This window comes from Battus philenor, unplaced genomic scaffold (genome assembly GCF_028537555.1).
Source record: "Battus philenor isolate CCGP_79_NKW_IND1 unplaced genomic scaffold, ilBatPhil1.0.hap1 SCAF_25, whole genome shotgun sequence".
Classification (NCBI taxonomy): domain Eukaryota; kingdom Metazoa; phylum Arthropoda; class Insecta; order Lepidoptera; family Papilionidae; genus Battus; species Battus philenor.
In genome coordinates, this window is record NW_027181688.1 from 1,267,330 (window position 1) to 1,284,192 (window position 16,863).

Here is a 16,863-nt window from a genome sequence, read left to right on the forward strand (position 1 = left end):
CAAATATACTCGTCGTGGAGATAAAAAATCGCATTAATATTATTATTAAACGAGTCAATAAAGGTCTTTTAGATATTGTATATTTCAGAATATTTGTTGGCCTGGCAACCTCCGAATAATAATATTAAAAAAAAGATTTCAGATATTGGCATATACCTTATATATGGCACATAGTTGCGCCTTGCTTTAAAAAATATATATAAACCTCAAAAAAAATTTAAATTTTTAGTTTTCTAAGATTCTTGAAATTCGGTTCGTCTTTTGATGCTTCTGTTTTAATTCCTATAATGCCTTAATTCTATCTCTATATCATATTTTTATCAATGTAACAAATTTTGTTTGTACGAATAAAAATAAATACTTTATAAATAACAAATATATCGTACCACAATTGCCTAGTTTTATAGGCAGAAACATTTTAATCTGATCGCGTCGAGTATACTCGTCTTCGATAATAATTAAGTAGACAGAAAAAGTTTAAAGAAAAAAAAAGTAAACAAAGGGTTAAATGAACATATTGTCGGCTTTCATGATTTTCAAAATAATTTTCAGTAAATATGGAACCATATGTGATCTGAAATAATAAATATACTTATATCTTAAAACATTCCATTATAAATTTGGTACCTCTTACTTGGACTATTGCATAATACAATACACTCTGCAAAATTTAGATGTTCATTAAAAAACAAAACTTTAAAGAAAACTATAGTGCAGAGAATTTTCCATTAATGTAGTTTGAGAAGATATTGTTCTACTTCTGTATTAATATAGCCACTTTTAAGCGACCACATAATAAAAAATCCAATTGTGTCTGGTGTGGACTCTTTCTATCAGAGTGCGTTTGGAACCCTCATATCTATGAGTTCAAAGATGTCACTATAAGAGCCTTCATTCTAATTCTGTGAATTTAAAATTTCTCATCAAGTATACAAATCTTTGCCTATCTGAAAATTAGGAAAGGTTTAAACTGATGTCGAGTCCACATTCAAAATGCCCTACGCTGGGAAACACTGCTTAAAGCAGAATGTTTAGGAAACAAAAAAATATATATGTATATGACTTTGAATTAGCAAATGTTCATATGTGCAATGTATACAGTTTTGCAACACCCATATAATATTCTTGTTATAAAAAATCAAAGAATGCTTCTGTATTTTTAAGGTAAACTGCACTGTGTGTATATATATATATATATATGGACCTTTGGATCGTCAATACAGATTGTCCACTGTTGGGCAATCTCACCATTGATTTCAAATAGAAGCGGGTGAAAACTATCTACATCCAACATCCTCACTTATTGGCAGACAAACTCTCATATATATATATATATATATATATATATATAATTAAAATTACATAATTATACAACCTAAACTTAAAAGTAAAATAAGTAATATTTTTTTCTGTCTACCCCCACAAAAGTAAAAATTTAGTTTACAATTAGGATTACACTTAGTATATAAATAAATGTTTTCACTGAAAAATAGTTTATATGGGTGACGAAGGCTTCATTATATATTATTAATTTTCAACACTAAAAAAATATTTACGAAAAATATCAATTTTCGACACATAAAAGAATTAAGCGTTTATGATGTATTTCCGAAAAGAAAAAAGTCAAAAGAAATATAACCTTTATATTGCTACACAATGGAAGAAAATTTTAAAGAAAATTTACAAAACACACCCCGCTATATTGTTTTTAAATATCTATAAAATTATTAAATATGCCAATAAAGGTAATTTAACTATCCTCCCCAATTAATTATTGTTTTGTATATTTTTTTATTTTATTTTAAAAATTTCAAGGCCTCATGAACACTAAGTGTTTATATATAAAAAAATCTTAAAAAATATTACTTAATTAACAATATACAGAGTGTTCCATAAAACGTCAAGGCGAAATCGAATGATTTGATCATATGTCAACATATGTCTTACTTTTTAAATTATTGATATTAAAACAATTGTTTTTTGTTTAATATTTTGTTTAATATAAAAAAAACTATATACTGTACAGCTGGGTACAAATGACTGCCACTCTAATGTGATAGAGAACTATTCACTAGATGCTATTATTATATAGTTTGTAAAGGCCCAAACCGAGACACGAATAAGCCCTCATGGTTTACTTAAAGTGTAGAGAAGGTGGCTTTTTGCCATAAAACCTAATGAGATAAAAGCCAATAGACAATATTTTCCAACGATAAAGGAAAGAAAAAATCCCTTAACATACTACTCCATGTGCCGTTTTAAAATTAGAATGCATACACTAAATAAAATTAATGGTACAGATTAAACAACAAAACGCTAAATGTCATATAAAATATATAACCTTTTTAATACAACAGACTATGCTATATTGCTTTGGAAAAATGCACTAAACATTTCACAAATAGTTTCTAGATTCCAAATTAGCACCAACACTATAGTCATACATTGATACTAGAAAATCAACTTACTGCTATATAGCGTTATGGGCTACATTGACATGAGCTTTTAAGTCAACCTTCCTGTTGAACATGGACTTGCAGAGTCTGCAGCAAAATCTTCCACCGTGGACCTTCCTCATGTGGTTACTCTGACTTATCTCGGAGTAAAATGACTGTCTGCATACATGACAATGGTGCGGCTTCGAACCTATATGTTTTCTAACATGCACAACCAAATCTCTCCTAGAATTTAACACTTTATCACAAAACTCACAGTTTTCCTTCGAATAAAAACTATGCACTGTTTTATGACTGCTCAAGTTGTATTCTGTGTAGAATTTTTTATCGCACATATCACAGTTGTAAGGTTTTATTTGCAAATGTGACTTATTCACATGCAACGAGAGTTCGTTTTCATTTGATGCCTCTTTCTCACAGAAACTACAAGTTTGAACATCATAGTTCTTGTGTAGTTTGAATTTGAGTGCATGCCTTTGAAAGTGACTTTCAAAGCGACTCTGTGATATAAACATCTTGCTGCAAAGCGGACATATATTTTTCTTATGATTTCTTTTATGAATTAATAACTTCTTATTGTCTTTGAAACCTCTATCGCATGTTTTGCATGTAACATAGCTGTCATTGTTAGATGCATGTGAGATTTTTTTATGTTCGAACAGATGGAATTTAGATTTAAATTCTTCGTTGCATATGTCACATTTGATTTTCATGTAGACATGCTTCAAAATGTGTTTCTTTACAAAGTAATCAGATATGAAATGTTTACCGCAGAACGGACATGTGTACTTTGGCTTGCGCCTTATTGATTTCTTTTTCTTTTTAAAAGTGAGAAATTCACTGCATACATCCTTAACTGGAGTAACTTCATTGTTATATTTCGTTGATTGGTATCCATTAATTAGTTTTACCGTTTTATTTGTGTCTTTCACTGTATCTGTTTCAGTTTTAATAGGGTAAATTGTCTTTTTTAATTCATCGAACAACTGCTTTTTATATTCATCTATTGTTATCTCATCTGATTTTACACTTTCTTCTTCTGAACTATCTATTTGAATTCTAAATTCATCTTCCAATACATCAATTTTTAATTTCGATTCATTCCCACTATCATTATCTTCTTCTAAATCATTTATCTTCTCTGCTAGAGGTAATATAGTATCTAACGCTATTTCAACCATTACATTATTTTCTGGATCATCAATCTGATCTAGACTTTCTAACATTAAACTGATGCATGTATGCAATCTATTCCTAAGGTATCTTATTTTACTTACAAATATATATGATGTTAATGCATTATTTAGGCATTTCTCGCAAATTTTTGTCCCAGTGTAATTATGTAGTGTGTTTATCTGCAACAAAAAAAAAATAAGATTTAAAAGAATATATAAAAAGCTGAATGATATGTGGGACAACAATTTGTGATTTAATTATATATTTAATTCAAAATTTCCAACGTATTATTATTTTTTCTCTATCTTCTGCTTAAGAGCGCTTCAAACGAGATAAATGAAAAGGAACAAATCTGCTTAGTTTGAAACTGATGGCAGATGAAAAAAAATTAGTAAATCTTACTAACTTAAAATTACAATAAAGATAATCATGCCTCCTAAAAGGTATAACTCCTCCCCCAAAAGATATCACGAATGCCCGCGACCTCGAATATGCCTTCGGTCCAACTAGAGGCACGCCTAATCACGTCGCAAATATATACAATAATGGATGATGAATTGAAAAAGATTTGTCTTTTAGAAAAAAAATAATTATATAAATCTGTAAAGCCACCAGTAAACTACATAATACTATAAGAGAAACATTACGTCAACATCGCATCGAAAAGGGGAATTCCACGGAAATATAATTCTTAATTTACATCGGTATTATGGGAGCAACATTACGTCATCAGCGGCGCATCGAAAAGATGAACTCCACAGAAATAAAATTCTTTATTTACATCGGTATTATGGGAGCAACATTACGTCATCAGCGGCGCATCGAAAAAAGAATTCCACAGAAATATAATTCTTTATTTACATCGGTATTATGGAAGCAACATTACGTCATCAACGTCGCATCGAAAAAAAAATTCCACAGAAATATAATTGTTCATTTACGTCGATATATATTCGGGCGAAGCTCGAATGAATAAACACGTCTACTTCGGACTTCGTGCTGTTACTACCAACTGGCCCTAGGAAGAATCCCACAATACCATGAGCTGCTAGACACGGCGTGGGTAGAACCCCCCCCCCCCTCTCCCCCACTAGATGAACCGAAGACATAGTTAAGGTGGCAAGAAGTCAATGGATCACCTTGGATCACCTTGCCGTGGAGGTCTATCCATTGATATGGTGATGAACTTTTATCTTAATTAAAATATGAATCCCAACTAAAACAATTATAAAACTACCCTACAGATTAAAAATTCAATATTCTCACATTTTTACGAAATGATAAACATACATTGATTAAAACATATAAAAATTATCAAAATGTAAGTATTGTTGTGGAGATTCTTCGTGTTTCTCTACAACTATAACATATTGCGTAGCAGAGCAGTCAAAAATCTTTTAAAAAAAGTTGTCAACCAATAACAGTTGCGTTAAAAGTTCCAATATTGAATAAATTAATTATATATTTTTTTATATATATTATAATCTTTATGCAGTTTCCCGAGCATTTTAAAAAGTTCAGAAACCAAGTCTGAATTTCACTTTTAAGGATAATTTTTTGCCATCTTTTTAAGTGAACAATAAAATGATTTTAGAGGAATTAAAAATAACAATATAATTTTAAATACATTTTTAATTTTTATAACATCAAGACATCGGCAAAATATAGAAAGGGTGGCCAAGCTCTTTGATTTTTCGAAATATGATTTTTTTTCGAGCCGCAATTGAACACATTTAAAACACGCAAAAGAATGTTACATTTTTAACATACATCATATTTATTGAAATTATTTAAACAAGAGTACAAAATATGTGCATTGAAGTTAGATATATGCACACATATATGACAACACTCCTAATAATACTTAAGACGCCGGTTAGTTAATTACGATCGGTGTTTGGATTTCGATAATGTTATACTGGAATAATAATAATAATCATTCACGCCAGTAATTTGTTTCAATTTCCCAGCATCTGACATGGATTATATAAAATTAAATAATTCGACAATTGATCGCAGCCAAAAAAAATTGTTCAAAAAGCCGCATGTAGCTAGCGAGCCAGTTTGGCCACCCCTGATGTATCAACTAGAGCAGGGATGAGCAACCCGCGGCCCGCAGGCCGCATGCGGCCCTCGAGGCAGGTTAGTTTTAATTCATTTTTGTATTTTTTTTTAAATGCTAGAATCAAGGCTCTAAAGATAATAAGTGTCTAATTAGTTGTAAATCGGTTGATTACGAACATAAATTACGCTTAGAACCTTCAATATATACTTTTTTTTTTCATGGCCCACTGTTTTTGAAACTGCGGCCCTCCGACCAAAAAAGGTTGCTCACCCCTGAACTAGAGATATGTTAAATTAGCAAAGTGCAATAATTGTATGAATTCCTACGAAAGAAATCTAATGTGTAATCTGAACCACAAATCGCACATACATAATGTATCATATGTGAGCCAGTCATTGCAAATACTATATACAATAGAAATCTTGATAATCATTTGCTTACATTAAACCAGTAATTCCCAAAGTGGTCTATGTCGACCCATAGGGGTCTATGACAACCTGCCAGGGGTCTACGTCAGCGAAAAAAGATATGGGGGTCCATGAAATGAAAATGGGGGTCCACAATAGTGGATCTCAATACATACACTGATAGTACCTATTTACTTATATCATACTATCTTATAATAACAAAACATTTAAGACTGGACATCATTAGCCGAAGAGATTTAAGATTAACCCTTACAAAATTGACGCCAAATGTTGATAATTTTAAAGAGTTAGCGTCTTATTAAAAGACGTTTGTAACACTTTATCAATTTATTTAACACACGAACAAATTTTTATTAGCGCTTGAGTGCGAGCAAAAAGGACGTGCATTCGTCGTAGGACTCTAGGGCGCAATGTGCTCTGCGACCGAGTGAAAGCGGGCAATAGAACAAAGGCGCAAAAGAAACAAAAGTAACAAAAGGTCTGCGCCCGCGTCACCGGTGCGTGCATGTGCTCGCTGCACTAATTCGGCACACTAAGTTCGCCCGTCGGCTACGCTCGCCCACAAAATCTTACACCTATTATTCATTCAGACATCACATCAGCATTAGGTTCATCCTTCTCACTAAAAATATTGATTTATTGCTTATATTATTTTATTTATAGTTTATTTTATGTTTATTTAATGTTACGTAAATTTTACATAACAGATATAAAATTTTATTTTGAGTAGTTTTAATTTAAATTTAATTAATAAATGTATAAATTAACATGTGTTTTTACTTCAAGTTTTTAACACTAAGCTTCACTACAGTTAGAAATTCACAGGAAATCAATATCAGGTAAGTAGGGTAACATGGCAAGGGGTGTACGACACAAAAAAGTTTGGGGAACTCTGCATTAAACCATTATATTTCTGAAAAATGACTGAAGAGATTTCAATGAATTTCTTGCAATATTAAAATAACCTGTTTTTACGACTTGCACATATATATATACATGTGTGTGTATGCATAAATATGCATGTATATATATATATATATATATATACACATACATATATTAGTAAAATCACATGTATTTTTAATTACTTGTGTTTGTTCCGGGTATTCTCTGAACTGTCTGAACCGATGACAGGACTTATACTGACAGGTAGCTAATGTAATATGTAGTAACATGGCTACTTTTATTACAGATAAAAATATTAAAAAAGAAAAAAACAAAATAACCTATATAAAAATTTTGTTAGCAAAAAGTTGATACATAAATTATAGTAAGCAACTATTTTAATATGTGTATTGTATTGTTTCTGAAGATGTTAATGCTGTTAGCCCAAGGCTTTTACAGCTTCATCGGTACTGAGTACACAGAGCGGAAGGGTCCATGAACTAGATATTTTAATATATTGTCCCATTGGAAATTTCTAAAAGAAGCCTATGACTAACAGATTACAACAAAAACTCTTAAATAAATATATACCCATGTGGAATGGTAGAAAAAAAATTGACAGACTTAATTACAGATCCATATTTTTTGGATGTACTGAAAAAGATATATATATGACAAATAATATGCACAATATTTAATTAAAACAAAATATACAACAACACCACGAGGAGGTAAACACAGTGTGTGGATGCCACCACTAGGTGGAACAATGACATAGTTAAGATGGTAAGAAGCCACTGGATGTAGAGCAAAACCCATCATCATGCTTATCTATGGCAGCCTATACCTTGTACTACGCTGAGACAGAACTACAAAACTGGAATTTAAAACATTAAAAGCATTTATATTGTTAAAGTGATGATCTACAACAGTGATTTCCAAAGTGGTCTATATCGACCCCTAGGGGTCTATGACAACCTGCAAGGGGTCTACGTCAGCGGAAAAAAAATTTGGGGGTCCATGAAATTAAAATGGGGGTCCATGATAGTGGATCTCAACACATACACTGATAGTACCTTTTACTTACATCATACTATCTTATAATATCAAAACATTTACATTATTTATAAAAGTACTTATGAAGTAAAAAATTATTAATATGTTACGTATATTTTATATAACAGATACAAAATTTTATTTTGAGTAGTTTTAATTTAAATTCAATTAATAAATGTTTAAATTAACATGTGTTTTTACTTTAAGTTTTTAACACTAATCTTCACTACAGTCAGAAATTTACAGGAAATCAATATCAGGTAAGTAGGGGGTTTACCCAACACGGAAAAACATGGCAAGGGGTCTACGACACAAAAAAGTTTGGGGAACTCTGATCTATAGCATACCTTGGGGTATGTGTAGTTCTTTTATTGTAATCAACAAAGATAAACGCAACAGTGCTATCAAATGTTGCTTTTTATAGAATAATAATACTATAAGGGAGGTCCTTTTGATTGTAGTTATAATAAATTACTCTTGCTTGTGTATATTTTGTTATCACAAAAAAACCAAGTGCGAGTATATTTGTACTGTCTTCTCAGATCAGCGAAGTATACCATTAAATGGGTGTTCAATCTGATACTTGTTTATATCAAAATGAGCTATTCTGGCATTCATATAAATTTAAATAGGTCACCATATGATCCTAAATCGATGTATCAAGATACATGATACAATAGTCTATGACAGTATCTTACATTTAGGCAATATTGGAATATACACAAAACAAACAATAATATTAAAAATTCAAAAGAAAATGAATTCCATATTCAAAACTGTACATGTTCAAGAATTAGAATCTTCTAGACCTTCCTTTTCTTTTATTAGAAGCACTATTTAAAATTCTTCTATCATGTCTCATATAACCTGCATCTCCTGTTCCAAGATTGAATTGAAATAAATGTCTATTAGGCATAGTTATAGATGTTACGTTAAATCCATTATTTTCTATTTCTGTTTCAACATTTACTTCTTCGTTTACTTCCATTGGTTCAACAACATCTCTGACGGTTTGATTTTCATCATACATATAAGTAGATACTTCTACATCCATTGCTGAATCGCATGAAACTGTTTTGTTCAATATTTCAACTGAATCATCAGTGATATCTATTTCATTATCTTCTATAGCTTTCTCTGTAATAACCTCTTCAATTACATCTGTTTTATTTTCTACAACAGCCATTGCGTTTGTTTCTGCATTGATATCACGGTATAAATCTTTATCAATGTTGTTATTGAAATCATTTATTTGTGAAAAGGAAATATTTAGCTTGACATTTCCATCTACTAATTTATTTTTGCCGCAACAGTAACATAATTGCCTGTTTTCATTGTTCGTCAAACATATATTACAAACCCATTTTGATGCAGTTGTAACAGTGTCTGGATGTTCATTGACCATTTTCTTTGGTACAGCTATTGTTGCATTTGCTTCCGCATCTGATAATTCATCTATTTTAATACACGTTTTAAAATCTCTCTTGCAGTAAACACATTTTCCTGATTTGACAAAAATCCAACACATATTGCAATTTTTTGTTTGCATACCTTCAGTGTTTGATATAGTATCTAGATACATATTGGTTGAATTTATAACACACTCTTCACATTGTGCTGATTTAAAAATCCAACAAATTTTACATAGTTTTGAATTTGCTTCTCTTTCAATTGGTTGAGATTTTAGAGCAATCACATTATCATTACAGATAATTTCTAGTTCTTTGTCGATTTCGTCTTCTTTATGTTTGTTAGATTGTATATTATCAGCCATTAAATCATCATCTAATTTGGTATATCTAACATCATGATCATTCGTTAAATCATCACCAAATTGACTATCATCAGATATCTCTACAGGATTAGAGAATGTAAATGGAATTTTAATAGGATCCAAAACCGTCCATGTAATGTCACGGACAGGCGTTGAAAATTTGAATATATTTTGGCTTTTAACTTGATGTTTGTTAGTTTCCTCTGAATAAATCATTGCGTTTTTACATTTTTTTGTAATCTTAAGAACGCTTGCTCCTTTGGCGATGTACAATTCCTTATATTTGTGTGATTTCTAGAAAAGGATTAGAAAATCACTACACTAATTCAAGCTGTACAATTTTGTAGAAAGATATTGCATCTCTTGTAAGTGCAAATTATTGGTTGACGTTCGATGATATACAATACAATAATATGAAGACATAAGTCTAGGATAATTATTGTACAGGATGATAGATTATAGTTGTAAATGCGGGGTAAATAGCTTATTTCATTAAGCAAAAAGCTTTTACAACTATTTCCAAACAACCTGTATAAAGTGATCAATCCTAATATGTTACATTTATTGGATTGCGGGCGGTTAACAACTTACAGCTGTATAAAGTCTATATTGAAGTAGACATTAGTCAATAATTAATTCTAATATTTAATAGTACAAATTAAAAATGCTTTTTCTTCCTTATATAAAGTGTAACATACTTTTAATACCAAATGAGACATGGTGTTTTCAAAGCCCATAACCAATCACCCTGTATAACTTTAGTGCCATAGTTCTTCCTAATTCACCTAAACTTTTAGTTGTACACACATGCCTTTCGAATAAGTAAGATATATTCCAGTTACCAAACCACATGTTGCAATCATCACCTCATAGCGCAGTGGAACAATTCAAAGAGTGATTTGAAGAGTGTTATTATATGTAATGTTGAATTGACAAGCTAAATATCTCCCAAATATGAGAGATACAAAATTGTATACACACCCTTATATATATTACACAAAATTATATTAAAGATTATTTGGTTGCTACTATAATTTGTATGGTTACTATAAGAATGGTGTATAAGCCAAAGCATGACATTATAAATCCCGTACATCTCTAAATATCAATAATTACCAAATTAGAGTTATAGCAAATAGTACTCCACCTATAACTCTATACTCTTCAGAAACAATTGATACAATAATAAACGTTAATGTTTCAAAAGCTATATATCTAGAAAATGATAACCATAAACCGAATATTTAATCATTGTGTTGCCTATATTGACCTATAGAATTCAGAATGTAACTCTAGCTCAGAAGGACCACAGAAGTATTCAATGAAATATCAACAAACCATAGAGTTTCTGAGAAACACTTTGGAAACTCATTGTCTTTGCAATGGACCTTGCACAGAAAGCTCTAATTAAATGTAGAAATAAACCCTGTGAGAAATCAAGTGACTCCATAGATACGCAGGGTGTTGGCCTCCCCCAAAAGATATCTATGAAGCCATATACCGTAATCACCACACATGGCATAGTTGGTGATCAGTGTGGTATTATAGTATGCAGAGGATGCTACTGACCATCCTTTTGAAACGTGTTTGTGAGATGTGGCAATCCTATATAATTCACAAAGTGTGAATAATATAAGATTATATCACGGTAATTGAATATGTGACCTACGATCATAAGTCTCTGTCCTCTATCACTGAGCTACCCCTGCTCAAAACTGGTATAAAGTTTTTTTTAACACTTTTTTATACTTAATTATATAAGACGTAACTTTGCCATATTCACCATGCCTATACTGAGTCAATTCTGTCAGTGCCAATAATAGTTCTCGAAGCTGACCTTACAATTGCATGACTTAGTCGTCTAACCCTGGACTACTAATGCTTTCACCACCCTTTATAATTTCACCCAACACATTTACTTGGTCTTTAGAAAATAATATTTGTGCTGTAAGATTGATAGAATTAATAATAATTAATAATTATGCGTACATACCTCAGGAATACTTGATGACAATACTGTAGCCAATGTCTTCTCTCCCGTCAACTCTGGATAGCCTCCATGTAAATAAAACGTCTCATTCAACTCTACCATTTTACTTCCCTTTTCCATACAAACACCGCACAAGTCACCCATTTTCCTTTCAATCAAATGCTCGAGGATATATTTGAATTTATGCTTCTCTACATGTTGTAAATGTGCATCGTAATCTTCATTAGTAGATCCACATTCATTGCATGTGAATTTTTTATCTATTATCACATCGGCTGATTTTGCCGAAGCGTGAGATTGCTTCAAATGTTTCTTATATTGGGAATGTTTGATAAATGACTTACCACACAATCTACAATTGAACCACATTGATTTCGGATGTATTTTCTCATGGTTCACAAATGATTCTATATTCGGCAACACCTGCCAACATTTTGGACATTCTAACTCGCCTATTTCACCACTGCTTTCTTCGACCGATGCTCCAAGGTTAACCAGATTTATTATTGGATCTGCATAGCTGATAACTTTTTTGTAATCTACATGCAATACATTATGGTTGGGGTTTAACTTTTGTCGGCCCCTTCTTTTAACTTTTTCAATAGGGTCCAATTTATCAAATTTCTCATTGATATCATTAAAACAATTGCGCAACGCTCTTTCAGACCTCTCACACTGCTGCGTGAACAAATATGAGTTGATTGCTCTGTCTAAACATGGATTGCAAATTTTGTTTGGAAAATTGGGATCATCACCTATCTGAAATGTACAAAAAAATTAATAAAGTGAGTATTTTTCTTTATTTACATAATATACATACTACTGTGTTAAAAAAGTAAAGTGAATTTGTTTATAAAATTAACTTTTTTTTTTCCCTTTCGGATAAGAAGACTATTGCCAATGCTTTTTCCAGTCCTCTAAATAGTCAGAATAGTCTTTTTAGTATAGCCTTCAAAACTTTCTTTGATTCGGTTTTTATCACCTCAATCATGTTAAAACAGTATTCCAGCATTGGGCTTTTGAGTTTGCTGAATAGCCAGAAGCAGAGAGTGAAATGAAGCATAAATGGTTTGACCAATCTCCCTGTATACATTTCTTATGAATTAAAATAACACCAAAGTCAAGTTATATAACACATAGCTAAAAAATCTATCCTGCATGTTTTAATAAATTATTAAATATGTAGGTAGTAATAAATTTACTTAAACCATTGCAATAGACATTTCTATTAGTTATTTACAAAAAAAAAATACTTCTAATAATAGAAATAACATTGCTGGAATCATATATTCTTTATTTAAATTCAAAAATTCTTAATTCAACATGTGACAGATTACATATATTGTTGAAATCAAGTTAAGTTGATTATCTGTTCAGACCAAAGAACAGGTGGAGAAAACTCATTGAAACTACATTTTTTTAATAATTTAAAATCATACAATTTAACCCTTCGCATCCAAGTTGCATCATGCAGACCAGAAACTCGAGACATTTGGGCACACTCTTGACGAATTTTCTACCTACAATGTAAAATAATAACAAACAAAACCTCCATACTTTAGTATTTAATATATCTTAACATCTTTACGAACATAATTTCTTAAACATTATCTTTGTAATCTTGCTTTCTATGAGATTTTATGAAACAATTGCCGAAATGTATACCCCGCTTTTCAGGGGTATCACAAGTCACAGGCTTAATACCACACTGATCACCGACCTGCTTATCAAGCAAGGCGATTATAGTATATCCCCTCATAGATGTCTTTGCGGGAGGTCCATGCCTTACAGTTAGTGTTTATGCTCTGTATGACAGAGGATATATTAAAAGTGTAATGTATATATGAATCTATTGACCCATTTTCCAGAGCCCAACAAGCTGCTGTCAAGTTTTAACTGACACCGAATACTCAATCCGGTTCATAGTTGCATACTAATTTCAGAATAAAGTGGTGAGCGACATTCACCTCTAAGTTACGGCAGCAAACTGCATAGTGAGTTACGACTAACCTCTCAAGTGCAAAGGGTTAATGAACATTGAAATAGCCTGTAGGTGAACACATATGTGCTATCTTCTATAGAAACATTTACATTCAGTATCTCTTGGAACACAAATGTTCTTTGACAATATATTCTTGAGCTATCCATAGAAGCTTCCAGAATATTGTCTGGGTAATAAAAACTCAAAAAACTCTAGTTTTAATTGCAATAATTTTAAATATACGTTTCACCAATTCTTGTTATTAATTTGTTGAAAATATGCGATTTGCCTAAAATTTACGATTGACATTGAGTTTTGGGATAACATGAATATGAAATCGTGTTAGAACACAAAGCTACCTTTTGGAGAGTAAATACGCCTTAGTGCACTATAGAACTTATCAAAAGTACGTACAGAGTACCAAAAATTGCTGTATATGAGTTTAATAGTGCACTGTTGAAAGATTTAATACTAATATTATTTAAATATAACGTATAGTTAAGATAATTTACCTGAAAAGGATAAAAGCTTGCTATCATCTCACGTATGCTGACTTGAAATATGGCACCTGAGCTAGCCACTTCATAAATTTCATCCAACTCCGATAAAGTTGTCGTAGATGTAAGGCAGAAACGACAGACTCTCCATTTAAGAGAACCTTGCAACAAAAACTTCACAGCTTCTTTTGTAGTGAGAGGTTCGCATTTAGTATTCTTATAAGCCATCACGTTTACACATTTTGAAGACTTCCGACGGGAGTATGTTTTTAAGCCCTTCGCGTTTGTCAGTTTTGGCTCCATTTTTATACGATATGATTTCGTTGCTCAAACTGTATTTTTAAGTAAATTTGGTGTTTACATATAAATAGCTTAAAGCATTTGCCACTTTGTACCAAATCGAAAAGCTTAGGTTTATAGGATTTATTATAGAAATTCGAGAATATTAAATAGAAATGACACAACGTCAAATGCCGTGTATCGAATAGCCATCATGGCGCCACTGACGCAACGCTTACAGATTATATTCAAACTGCGATGCATAATTCATATGCACAGATTATATTAAAACTAAGTTGTTATCATGAAAAAAGTCTGCTAAATTTTTCTCACAATTTCTGAATTTTGAGGCACTTTAGTTAAACGCTGAAGGAAAAAGTTTATAATTATCATACGATGATAATCATTTTGAATAAAAAAAAAATTAAAAATGTCGATCAAACTATGAATCCAAACCCATTAATTGGAGGTAAGTACTGCCACCATCACACAATTAGTGCAGAAAAATTTAAACGGCACATTGTTTTAATATATGTACGACTTCCCGGCCGACACAGCTCTGTAACTCTAACACTAAACTAGTTTACTGAAACAAGATCACATCTTTCCTATCAGCAAAGATGGATTTCAAGATGACAGTCTATTCAATACTAGGTTGTCAATTATTTAGCCAGCAGTAATAGATTTTTCACAAGAGTTTCTACCACTTGATTCTTCAGCACAAAATTTTTCATTTAGGTAATAATGTTAGTTCGGGAATGTCTGCTGAAACGGCGGAGGCTAAGTCATTGTGATTCGACATCATTCAATAATGTATGTAAAATGCCTTTGTAACAATCAAAGCCTGGTTACTCTATAAAACGTTTTTCTTATCTAAGAGACCGGCGATCTCCTAATTTGAAGATATATTTGAGTTTAGCTGTTTAATCAGACAAAGCAACCTTAGTTCAATTTGAAATTTGTAGAAACAGTTTATGCCATATAAACAAATAGGGAATTTCGTCTTCAAAATACGTTGTACACGAACAAAGTTTTAAAACTTTTAAAAGATTGTTTTTGTTTAAATACGGTCATTTATTCTTATAATATTTAAAACTGATAATAATTTAAACAATTAAAGACGAAAGTAAAACATTGATATGTGAACTTTACAAATGTCAGATGGTTATGCCAACTGGACAAAGTCCTGTCAATTGAAAAATGTTATTTATTTATTGTTTACATCGCTCTCATCAAAACATTTATCCGGAGAATCTTTGAATGTGATTTCGTAATTTATGTGACCCCAGAGACTGATTTACAAAATGTCGTGGCTCAATTTGAATCAAAGTTTTAGCAGTTTGAAGGGACAAATCACAAATTTCGCTTCGGAAGTGTTATCTGAAAATACTGATGCAGAAGTAGACGCGGAAGATTCTAGAACAAACTCTTCGTTTAAAGAACTTGAAGAGAAATGCCACAATCAGCAGCTGGAAGTGAGTAATTATATTATTTCTTATTTTCATAATAAGATCTTATTTGACAGCTGTTGTTTATAGGTTATGTTGTCTTGATTCAAGGACTATTTTTATTGTCTCTTAAATTACTGACGTAATTCTAAAAATTGATTTGGTTTGTTAGTTATCAGATATACCTATTGGAATATTTTCGTCATATAAGACAAACGCTGAGATTTTTTTTGTTGGACCTAAGTTTTATTTTAAAAAGATGGACACAATAATACGAACAACTGTGTCACTGCGATACCAAATAGACTTATCTATATTAAGATGTTGATTATGTTATGTCAGATTTGTATTAAATTTTCAATTGATGTAGAAATTAAAATTTTAAATTTTTTTCTGTGTAAAGAGGGTGCCATAATAAAGTTAAATATAGTAAATAATGTGCTTTTATGAACAAACATTTTTTATTATTTAAAGGAATTTAATTTTGTTTTAAAATCAGCAAGATTTTGTATCCATCTTTGGAAACATTATTCCGTACAATATTGAAGGTTTTTAAAAACTTGTCTGGAAGTTTAAGCAACTGAAACTATATTTAAGCAAGTCATAGAAGACTGTGCTTAAAATATACTCCTAAAAAGAATACAAATAGATTGATTTGGACTTTGTGGTGGCTAATCAATACAATTTCTCTTGGGAATATTTCTCGTGCATCCTCCATGTTGATGCAAGATATGTGCAAGGGCCCTGAGCTGCTGGAATCAAGCCATTGAGATGTTGAAGCTTTTGCTACAAAAAATTATCAATACATATAAAGTAGTAAGACTGCCT

At 31.3% G+C, this 16,863-nt stretch overlaps 2 protein-coding genes across 2 annotated transcripts in view; one reads left to right on the forward strand and one right to left on the reverse strand.

The window, feature by feature from the left end:
• Positions 1–1,769: 1,769 nt before the first annotated feature.
• On the reverse strand, positions 1,770–14,785 carry LOC137924923 (zinc finger protein 62-like). Its single transcript, XM_068768335.1, has 3 exons — positions 14,324–14,785; positions 11,834–12,589; positions 1,770–3,811 (listed from the first exon to the last, which is right to left on the reverse strand). The coding sequence occupies exons 1-3, from the start codon at positions 14,609–14,611 to the stop codon at positions 2,471–2,473; spliced, it is 2,385 nt and encodes a 794-aa protein (XP_068624436.1). The 5' UTR covers positions 14,612–14,785; the 3' UTR covers positions 1,770–2,470.
• A 976-nt stretch (positions 14,786–15,761) lies between these two features.
• Positions 15,762–16,863, forward strand: part of LOC137924883 (thyroid receptor-interacting protein 11-like) — an 89,825-nt gene continuing 88,723 nt past the window's right edge. Inside the window, exon 1 of the mRNA XM_068768267.1 lies at positions 15,762–16,062. Coding sequence (XP_068624368.1) covers positions 15,892–16,062 — 171 coding nt within the window. The 5' untranslated portion in view covers positions 15,762–15,891. The remainder of the gene's footprint in view (positions 16,063–16,863) is intronic.